General features: G+C 43.3%; 1 protein-coding gene across 5 annotated transcripts in view; it reads right to left on the reverse strand.

Moving 5' to 3' along the window:
- RSF1 (remodeling and spacing factor 1) overlaps nucleotides 1-11,695 on the reverse strand; it is a 115,709-nt gene extending 104,014 nt beyond the window's left edge. For all 5 annotated transcript variants that reach the window (XR_013344815.1, XM_077807160.1, XM_077807168.1 and 2 more), the window contains exon 1: nucleotides 11,481-11,695. Coding sequence is in view for 4 of the 5 variants with exons in the window: in XM_077807160.1 (XP_077663286.1) it covers nucleotides 11,481-11,679 (199 nt within the window). In the remaining variant the exon portion in view is untranslated. The remainder of the gene's footprint in view (nucleotides 1-11,480) is intronic.
- Between the last annotated feature and the right edge of the window lie 86 nt (nucleotides 11,696-11,781).

Consider the following 11,781-nt stretch of genomic DNA (forward strand, 5'->3'; position numbering starts at 1 on the left):
TTTATTATACTTCATACAAGCATTTTATGAAATTAACAGTTGTAAATTATGAAATCCTTACAGAGCATAACAGTGAAAACATAAAATCAACAGAATGGCAGCAGGCATGCTTGAAGTGCTGAGTGCACAAGTTTGTGCTGATGAGGTCACAATCACGTGTAGGTAGGGAAATGGGTCAAAACTGTTTTATGTCTTGGTGTGTGAGACAGCGAGCAAAGGACCTGTTCCCTGTAGTAGAGGAAGGGAAGGGGTGTTCAGCATACAGTATTCTCAAGCAGCTGCAGGACAAAGCTAGGTTCAAGTGATGGCCATGAACATAGTAACACTATGCTCTTCACCAGGGTTGTCTGCTTCTGCATCGTTTCCTCCAGTATCTGTGCCCGAATAGCCTTTTCTTTGTCAGAGCGTAAAGGTCAGAGAGGACCACTAGATCATCCAGTCTGACCTCCGTATATCAAAGCCACCAACAGCACTCAGCACTCGCACACTAACCCAACAACTGAAATGAGACCAAAGAACTACAGCCCACAGGAGACTAGATTAGGATGTGCAACAAAAAGAGAATAGGAAGAACTGAAATACACTAGTACCTGATCTTAAGAAAGATAATCCTGGCAAGTGACCCGAACCCACATGCTGCAGAGGAAGGTGAAAAAACCCAAGTTCACTGCCAATCTAAGCTGGGGGGAAATTCCTTCCTGACCACATATATAGCAATCAATCAGTTAGACCCTAAGCACGTGAGCAAGAACTAGGCAGGCAAGCACCTGAGAGAAAAAGACTGTTCAGTGCCATCCCAGAAGCCCCCACTCTAATGTTCCATCTCCAGCCATGGCTATATCCTGATGCTTCAGAGGAAGGAGGTAAAAAAACCCCTTCCAGAATAAATGGGGGGGGCGGTTTCTAGGAGGAGGGGGGAAATCCCTTCCTGACCCCCTGCCGGTGGCCAGCTGAAATCCTGAAGCATGAGCTTTAGGAACACAAGACATAAACCAGGAGTGAGTCCCAAGATGGTTACGCTCAGCCCCCATCATCACAAACAACCCAGATATTTGTCCAGCTATCAAAATTAACTTAGTTTTTTGCCCTCCACAACTCCAACCCTCTGATGGTTACATACCTTCTTCTAATTTCCAGTTAGAGTTTGTCCATGGCCAGTTTATATTCATTTGTTCTTGTGCCGACACTGTCCTTTAGCTTACATAGCTCTCCACCCTCCCTGGTATTCACCTCCTCTCCTGCTCCTCCGCACATGTATTCACAGAGAGCAGTCATATCCCACCTCAGCCTTCTTTTTTGCTAGATGAAAAAAGCTAAGCTCTTCCAGTCCCCTCTCATAAGATAGGTCCTCCAATCCTCAATCATCCTAGCTCTTCTCTGCATGTGTTCCAGTTTAAACTCATCTATCTTGAACATGGATGACCAGAATTGTACACAGTATTCCAAGTGAGGTTTTTCCCAATGCTTTGCACAATAGCATTCATATTTCTCTCTCTCTCTCTCTATTGGAAATACCTGACCTAATACATCCTAAGATTGCCTTTTTCACAGCTGCATCACATTGTTGGATTATAGTCGTCCTGTGATCAACCCACATACCCAGGTATCTCTCCTCCTCTGTCACTTCCAACTAATAAGCCCCCAGCTTGTGGCAGAAATTCTATTAAACCCTAAGTGCATGGCCTTGCACGTTGTACTACTGAACTGGCAATGAGATCCCTTGTCAGTTCCCTCTCCTCCTCAGTATCATATTGAATAACCCTTGCCTCCATTCTTTAGTGACCTCATAGCTGCATCCCAGGAGAGGCAGACGATGACCCCCCCACCCCAAGATTTGCCATGTCTTCAGACTCCGATAATGCTCCTGTCTGTGGGGGCTGCTGTGTGTCAGGTACTGAAGGGCCGAGAAACAGCACAAGTAGTTTTTGTCCCAATTCTAGTTTTCATGACAACACTGATAAACTATCGCTTTTTCCTCAAACTGGAATTTTATTCCCATGGGCTCAACCCAGTCTAGGGGGAGTTTGGAGATGGTAAAATGTATTCCATTTTGCTACCCCCTTGTACAGGAACCCTGTACCAATGCTGGCTTGGTGGTGGCCGTGGGGGGGGGGGGGGGCTCAGGGCTGAGCAGCAGAGAACAGGTTAGTAATTGCATGTGCACCTCTACGGGCTTTCCTTAGGTTGGAGGATGTTACCCTAAGGAGCATCCCCAACAGGCAGAAAAGGATCTTGTTCAAAAGGCAATGGACAAAGTGGGAAGATATGCCAAGCTGTTATTTGCCAGAATGGTGCCCACCACATCTGGTACAGGAATAGAAGGGAACCACCTCTTATACAGGCAACCACAAGAAAGCTGCATTTTTTGCAGTGGAAATGCCAAACTAGAGCACTATCTTTTCCTTAAGTTCTCTTTTAAAATATCTGCAAACTAACACAAAGTGTCCTGCAAAATAAATACTTTTGCAGTAATTCTTTTGAACCCTAGGGATTATCAATAGTGAGTGTGTGATTAAAAGCAGCCACAAACACATTACAATCTCTATGCATTTTGAAATATCTCTGTAGACAAATGTGGGAGATTTACCTCAGACTACAGGGAATAGGTCAAACTGTGAGCCAAAGTACTTTTCCTACTGCTTTTTCACTTTGTATCTGTAGCTAAAATAAATATGCCTGCCATGCAATGTTGTGTATGATTTTTTTTTTAATCCCTATGGTGCTGCCATCTTGAACAGAGGGAGGGAGCAATAAGCAGCACAGAAAGAGGGGGCGGGCACATTTGGCTGATGGTTATGGGATTTGATATTTCAGAGAAACAACACTTTGGAGCTTAAAGAAGCCTTTTGAGCATGTCAGGTGGTTAGGAGGATAAAAGCCAAGCAAGTGGAAAGGGGATACCAGCTCACATCCACCCAACACGGTGGTACCCTGACGATATCCAGAACAAAGTTGTTTAAATCCCCCTATAAATGTGTATTATAATATAGCACACAATCCTTACTGGAAAAGGTCCCTCACAACTACTGTCAGGCTGGTTGTCTGAGTTTTCAGGGTCTCCCTCATTCTCTCTGCCTCAGGGTTTTGCAAGTTGACGAGATCTTGGCTGGCCTTGGCAATCTTCCCACTTGAGGTCCTGTTTGGGTGTCTTTGCATGCTCAAGTTCAGTGATGGACTCCCTTGCAAGAATCCAGCCTGGCTCTTCATAGTAGGTGAGAGTTTTGTGACCTTTGTCAGAGATGTCATTACTGTACCTGGTACTTTTATAACACTGCCAGAACTCCACTCCTTCGTTGTGGAACTGCACTGAGTCCTGGACTGCCCCCCAGACATTTGGTCTGATAGCCTCTTATGTATCTTCACATTTTGTGTTCAGACTGGATTAGACCTGCTCCTCTTCTCAGAGGCCAAGGACATCCAGGACCTCTTAAAGGCCCACACACAACATGGCTACTAAAATCAGAATGGACTCCAGATACACCATGAGTTGATTTTCTTTTTTGGTGTTCTTAAAACAAACAACATGCTGGGTCATCATCCGCGACTGCTATAACATGAAATATATGGCAGAATGCAGTTAAAACACAGCAGGAGACATACAGTTCTCCCCCAAGAAGTGAGTAACAAATTTAATTAAAACATTATTTAACAAGCATCATCAGCATGGAAGCATGTGCTCCGGAATGGTGGCCAAAGCATGAAGGGGCATACGAATGTTTCGCATATCTGGCACGTTAATACCTTGCAATGCGGGCTACAAAACTGCCATGTGAATGTGTTCTCACTTTCTGGTTACAATGTAAATAAAAAGCAGCCAGCATTATCTCCCATAAATGTAAACAAACTCGTTTCTCTTAGCAATTGGCTGCACAATAAGTAGGGCTGAGTGGACTTGTAGGCTCTGAAGTTTTACATTGTTTTGTTTTTGAGTACAGTTATTTAACAAAAAAAATCTACATTTGTAAGTTGTGCTTTCACGATAAAGAGATTGCATTACGGGACTTGTATCAGGTGAACTGAAAAATACTATTTCTTTTATCATTTTACAGTGCAAATATTTGTAATAAAAATATAAAGTGAGCACTGTACACTTTGTATTCTGTATTGTAATTGAAATCAATATATTTGAAAATGTAGAAAAACATCCAAAATACTTAATATGTTTCAATTGGTATTCTATTGTTGAACAGTGCAATTAACTAAACAAAATTAATCGCAGTTTTAGTCGCTTGAGTTAGCTGTGATTAATCAACAGCCCTACTTCCTATCTTCCCTTCGTGCTGGGATAGTTTGAAGTTGCACCTTTAATATAGCCTCATTGAGAAACTGCCAACTCTCCTAAACTCCTTTATCCCTTAAGATTTTCTTAACATGGGACCTTAACTACCAGTTCTCTAGTTTTTAATCTGCTTTTTGATACTGTTGCTGCCTCGAAGTGGTAGTGGTCCAACTTTTTTATGTCACACCACTTCTAGATCACAGACCCAGTCCAGCATGTGATCAGCAATGTGTACTGATCTGGAGATCACATGTTTAAAATCCTCAGTGGATGGAGGATTGAGCCAACGTAACAGAGATGTTTTAACTGAGGACTGGTGCAGTTTCCCAGGAGAATGAAGCTTATGTCATCTGCCTTAATCATCTGCTCAGTTCTTTACCCATCCCAAGAGGGTCTAGCAGTAAAAAGCATCCCACAAGCTTCTAGAAAGAGATGTTAACAGCAATTCTCCTGTCCAACGTTAGAGTATTATCAATGAGATGTCAGATCTTGTTCATGGACTAGAAAGGACAGGGCCCATCAGAAATTGGGACTTCTATACTGATGCTATAAACACTGTGCCTTAAATACAGTAGTGGATAGTCAGGTTATTGGCCACAACGTATGACACTCTTGTCTGGTACTGCTTCTAGCATTGCATACAATTGCTGCTAATATTGATTGATTAATTAATATAGAAGGGACCATTATAGCAACCTAATCTGACCTCCCATATAAGATTGGGTGAAATTCTGTAACCTGTGATTTCTGCAACAGGTACAATAACTCAAGAGAGTGTTTGGGTTTATCTTGTAGAAAGATATTCAATCTTAATTTAAAGATTGTGATTTCACTTCAAGTGATTGTGAATCCATCCCTTCGTAAGCTGTTTCAAAGGTTAATTACCCTCATTTTTAAAAGCAGACAAGTCTAAATTGGAAATAACGTGCCTAACTTCAGAAACTAGAAGACTTATTAATGTAGCAGGACATCCAAAACAAGATCCATTGGCTGGAAGCTGAAATGTTCTCCCCATGTAGGTACTTACAAGACAGCAGTCAAATCATCTCTTGCTTTTAGTTTTATCCAGATGGTTAAACTAGAATCCTTTCCACAAGCTTTAATCCAGATATGTGAAAATTGTAAGAACGGCAACCTTCACACCAACACAAAAAATGACTCTAGGATACAGAGGAAAAAAAAACTCAGAAAGTTTTATCCCTTTGCACCTACCATAGATACTCTCAAGAAGAACCAGTGCTAAAGGGAAGCTAGAGGGGGTTAGAGTACAGAAATCTGTGAAGCAGCTTACTTGTTGCTTTGAAGCATGGCAACTCCTTGAAATAAGTATTTTTTTAAAGTCAGGACAGCTTTATGGTTCTATATATAGTATAAGATATGCTCTAATGGAAACAAAGGAAAACTAAAGCATAGGCCCTTCATGTATTACCAGAGATTATCGGTCACATCTTTAGCTATTTCAAGATGTATCTCTACCTTAAATTCCCTCTTTCATGCAAAAACTGCAGAGGTAGAGAGAAAGGTCTATGGAAGCAAAAGAGTAACTACGTTGCACCTGAAGCTAATACACAATAGCAAATCTGTCACATTTTTATGTTACATCATTTCTGGACTCTGAACCAATACTTTACTTATACAATTATCAAAATCAAAGCACTTAATATAACAGATACATGCCGATAATCACCCATGTGAGAAGAGGGACTTCAAGGTTGGACCAGCTAGTTAATACAAACAAAAGAGACAAAGGAAATTAGATGAACAAGAGTTCAGAAAGGGGCAAGAATGCAAATATACAAGGAGTAGACTTAAGACACACCATGGTAGCATCCACCTCAAAGACCTCTCTCTTCTACAGCACTTAAAGAAATGGAAGAACTACTTAGAGGCCATCCTACACACCTGAATATGTGAAGAGCAGGGAAGGAAACAAGGACTAGAGAAGAATGTAATCACAAGCAGCAGCACAAAATTTCTACTGAAGTCAAGGTCTCTATACAGTTTTCTTATAGCACTAGTAAGTCCCAATTTTATGGGCAATACACTACAAACATGTACCTATCATATTTGTCTTCCAAATATCCTTCTTGAAGATTACCAACCTCTTACATCAGTAACTTCTTACCAGTCCACTGCTGGAAGAACATCCAGAGTATTCATTCCTCTACTGATACAGTTTCAATCAAGTACAAATCAAGTATAGTATGGCTAAGGAAGGTTTATAAAGCTGATAATCGCTAACATAATTCAAAACATGCCATTTACACTCATTCATACACCAAGGAACCTGGCAAACCAGCAAGTCTTTTGCATAGTCATGTGTAAAATTTGATCTCTGTTTTGCAAGCTAACACTACTAATATTTTCATTCACAGGTGATTCAGTGAATAATTAACATTTATACGGACTCAAGTATTTGCAAACACAATAGAGAGTATCTGATATTTCTCTGACTAAATACTGTACTAGATATAGTGCTGTGTTCTTACTCCCTTCCAGTCACATGTATTTTTTACATTAAAAACATACCACCATCTCCCTTTTGCAAGGGGAACTCTTAGTAAGACAATGCATGATGTGGTCAATACTGCAAGTAGAGTTCCAGTATGACAAATCATTTCAGTCTGCACAATTTTGCCACTGGAAGCAAAAACAGTTTGCTTAAAAAGGCTAGGTTCTTGAGATACATTGTAGGATGATCCACAGCTGGTAGCTTAGATTTGAGTCCACCCCATCCCCATCCACTAACTACAGTTTATATCAAGTTTAATGAAATTTCCCTGCCTTTATAAAGAATTTATTTATTAACCAATATAGGGTTTCTTTTTAATCGAATCTCAGTGCAAACAAACACCAGTTTACACACTCAACAGCATCTACACAAGCAACTGCTAAAAGCAGCTATCAAGATTATGGTAATTCTGCTATATATTCCACTCTCCTCTTTTGAAACCAAGCTTTCAAGGTTATAGTTATGATCACAATGCTAGCTGCCTTAGATATAGCATTACAAGAGGGAAAAGCCTTTTAACAAAGACCAAATTATTTGTCTTAGCCAGAGCTAGGGTACGGCGAATCAGGGCAATCGCCACGGGCCCCATGCTTTGGGGGGCCCCCGTGGGCCGAGAGGTGAGGCAGGAGGGCAAGCAGGGTGAGGAGGCAAACGGGGAGGTGAGCAGCAGACTAGCAAGGCGGAGCCCCCCTATTAGAACCTCCCCCTAGCACCTCCTGCCTACTGGTGGGCCCCAACAATCAGCACCTCCCCCTCCCTCCCAGTCCCCACCGTCAGCCGCAGATCAGCTATTTTGCGGCATCAGGAGGTGCTGAGGGGGAGGGCGCAGCATGCTCAGAGAAGGGGGTGGAACTCAGCGGGGAAGGGGTGCAGTGGAGGCAGGGCCTGGGTGGAGCCAGTGGGGAGCATCCCCCGGCAGATAGACACCAAGTTTCTAATGTCCCGGGCCCCACACATCTAAGGATGGCCCTGGTCTTAGCAGTAATTCACTAAAACACCAGGGGTCTCATTATTTTGTTCAAATAATGTCAACTTCCAAATGAGCCACTAACAGTACAAGTTAAAAAGGATTTTTTTTTAACATACATTTTCTCTGATAATCAGGCTATTTCCATGGCCACCATTTCACCTCATCATCCTACCTAAATATAAAATAAAACTGAGACAATCATGAAACTGAATTGGCATGTTCAAAACATCATCATTCAATCACATTGTTTGTCATTATGTCCCATCCTTCACCTGTATACTGTAATATAGGAAGAAGTCAGCTCTTTGGGGAAGGCCTTGTCTTAGTACTTGCCTTCAAAGCACTTAGCATACTGTTGGTGCTATGTAAATTAGAATATCTAACCAGATCAGACTACAAAAAGAAAGCTATTAATACTTAGGTATAGAGGTGATCAATATATTTCTTGATATAGTAAAATACAGAGGCAATATAGTACTGCACAAAGGCTGACTGAGCAGTAGTAACTTTTTAAGCTTCAACAGTAACATATCAGAATCAATATTATTTGATAGTCAACTAGGCAACTACCAAATCTCTCCTCTGCACCCCTAAATCATCCTTTTTTGATAATGGGAACAGAAAGTAGAAATTATACCTTGCTTCCTTAGAACAAAAGTACCTACAGCTTGTCCATTCTCACTCATTAGCAGGAAGGATTTTCTTGATTGCTTTTATAGAACTACAGAATGTAGAACAGTTCATTCTTGAGTTCATATATAATTGTTCTACCTGAATCTTTGAATAAAGGTTTGTATGTAATATAATGAGAAATAAATTGCTTAAACAAGTTTTACACATATGCTCCAAAAGGCTCTGTGTCTTAGGCCATAAGCCTATGAAAAATTTCAGCTTGGAAGTAATTTTTGAAGAGATTTGTGATAGAGTGCTCACTATGAAACTACAGCATCACTGTTAATACACCAATAGAACTCCTCCCTCCCTTCCCCCCCCAAAATGTGCAGACAAGACATTTTGCCACTGTTTTTTCCCTATGAATTTTTTTGCTTTCTTCTCTCCTTTTTGGTGGGGGAAGGATTTAGTAGTAAGTGTTAAAAGCGCCTGAATTAAGACAGTAGCAATGTTTACATTAGGAGGTAAGGGTATGATTCCCAGCTCGTGTTAGACATATTCACGCTAAGTCTCCTCAAACCAGAACACTGTGGATACATACTAACCACGACTAGCCCGAGCTGCCACTCGCCGCTGCCTATGCTACCATGGCTACTCTACTATTTTTAGCCCGCTAGCGGTCCTGAAGCTAGTACAAGTACATATAATGTGAGTGGGGAATCCTCCCTTAGCGCTTAGTGTAGAAATAGCCTTTAAGACACTATCAGGTAGGTTAGGGCCAAAAACAGGTTTTGTAAAAACTTCTTAAACACAACCCATATTTAAAATGTTTTTCATTAGAACTGTTTGGATTTAAATATTCACTCCGCACTATTGTAAACCTCAACACTGCACAAGTGTGCTAGTGCATAAAAAGTGAAACTGATTACACATTTAAATTAACCAGCTTAATTTTTGCTACCCAAGCTGAACTGCATACAGTAAACAAACAGCAAGTATTAGGGGGAAAGGATTAACATTTTCCAGTTCTAACAGTCCATTTAGTAACAGGCAACAAAATTTGTTTTACACTTATGTCATTAAAAAAAAAGGGTTTACAAAGGCTCAAAAATAATTTTATAAAATAATGGACATTAAATTTAGTCATCACAACAGTGTTACAGAAAATATACAGATGCATCTTTTGATAAGATAAAATAGTACAACACATGCAGAGGACAATAGTCCTCACAAATGTAGTTCAAGGGTTTGTTTTTTCCTTTTGTCATATAACCACCACACAAGCTTTCCCAAAAACCCTAAAAGATGGTCATCTAAGCTTTTGTTTTCCATCTCCCCACATTTCCTTCCCTGAAAGACAGCGCCACCATAAACATGAGCACAAGCACCTTTTAACCTTGTCTGAATAAATGTCCAAAAAATAAAAAAAGTTAAGATAGTGTTTTTAAGTGTTCAAATTTCTTTCAATGTTGGGTCACACATGAAAAATATTTATTGGTTTGCTTCCCATTCTTCCTTCAGATCTAAGGGACCAGGAGTGGGTTGAAATAATGTAACAACATCTTATAGATACAATCCAATATATAAACTCTCCTGTATGACACAGCTAGAAGCTTTCAATTAATAAACTATAAAGAAAACTCTTGGTGATTATCACTGTCTATTAAAAAAGTGTTTTACTCATGCAATTAAAGACTATTGTAAGGTTAAAAGTCAGTTTATACAGAATTTACAAGATCTTAAATTAGAACTGAAAACTTTAAATTTGATTTTTAATTTTCAACACAAATGCTATTAGTTTACTTTTTGTACTTCAGTCAGATTGAGCATAGCGCCTCTTTTTAAAAATATTCCTTTACATACTAAAAAAAACCACACTGAAGTCTTGGGGAGGTAGGAACAATTATTTTATTTGAGAAAGTAGTAGTGTAGGCTGCAAGACCCAGGCAATGGCCACTGCATTTAGAAGTGTCTTGTTTGCATGAAAAAAAAAAGTGATACTGGACATGCAAAGGAGGTAGTAAATAAATGAACCTTGGCTGGTGTTTTGTTTTGTTTGTGGGTGTCATAAGCATACAAATACAATGTTTGCACTGCATGAGCCAAGAATTCTCACGAGAACAGACCGATGCCGTGGACCCGATTTACAATATATACACATGGAAGGGGCTCTATGGCGGGGGGCTGTTGGACCAGCAGCAGCCCCGAGCTGGGATTCTCTAGCAGCAGGAAGTTTCTATGGGGCCGGGGGAGCATGCGCCCTGAGGCTCCTCGTCTGTCTCTATGTGGCAAGAGATCACAAGTAACCACCACCGCACCAATAATAGACAGAGACCAAGAGCAACAAGCACCTTTCCTTTCGGTATCCGTGCGTCTCTCCTCCCCCCGGCTTTTCTGCTGCCCTGCCCTGCCCCCCTCCCCCGCCATCACCTCACGAGTCAGGGACCGGGGAACAGGGGAGTCCGGCATCCCAAACATGTCAACAGCCCATTCCCTGCAGCCTGCTGGAGGGGGGACGGGACGGGGGGAGACCGGCGTGAGCGAGGAGCAGCTTGAAAGACAGGGGAGCGTGTAACCCTTCCCTCGGCCGGTCCAGGTGGGGAGCGGGACTCGCTTAGCCCCCAACCCAATAGGAAAATCACACACCGGGGGAGGGGGGGCTGCAACGTCTGCACGGGGGGGGGGGGGGTCTGGTCTCGCCTCTCCCTCACACAGAGCCCGCAGGGGCAGCAGCACACGGGGCCCGACCCCTGTGGGGGGGAGACCCCCACTGAGGGGAGGGGGTAAGCCCCACGGGGAAGGGACTCCCAGCCCCCACAGGGCCCAGCGGGAGGGGGCAGGCGCCGGAATGAGGAAGCTCTCCCCTCACATACCCCTCCGGTGGGGCTGGGGAAAGAAACCTCCCGCCCCAGCGGCTGCTCCCCTTGGACCCGGGGGGGGGGGGGTAAGGACACAGCAGAACTCTCCCCTCCCCCACCGCTCCACTCTGGGAAAGCCAGGCTCCTCCTTCCCCTCGGTGCGCTCCTCCCCCGGGGCCACGGGCGGGGGGGGGGATAGCCCCAGCCCCCCGCCGGTCTGTGAGGGGTGGGGGCGTCCGGGCCGCTTACCCTGGTCGCCGGGCTCCTGCGGCGGCTGCAGGACGCGCTCCAGCTCGGGGAAGGGCAGCTCGGGCAGGTCCAGCAGCGCCCCGTAGCGCTCCAGGAAGGAGCAGACCACGGCGAAGTTCGGCCACGAGCCGGGGCAGCACGGGCCCGGCGGGGGAGGCGGAGATGGAGCCGTAGGAGCCGCCGCCGCCACCGCCGCCATCTTGGACCTGAGGATGGAGAAGGAGACGGGGAGGGAAGAGAGGGGGGCGCTGGCGAGCCGCGCTTGGAGGACCCCGCTCCCCGGCGCCACTATCCCACAATG

This window comes from Eretmochelys imbricata, chromosome 1, assembly GCF_965152235.1.
Source record: "Eretmochelys imbricata isolate rEreImb1 chromosome 1, rEreImb1.hap1, whole genome shotgun sequence".
NCBI lineage: Eukaryota > Metazoa > Chordata > Testudines > Cheloniidae > Eretmochelys > Eretmochelys imbricata.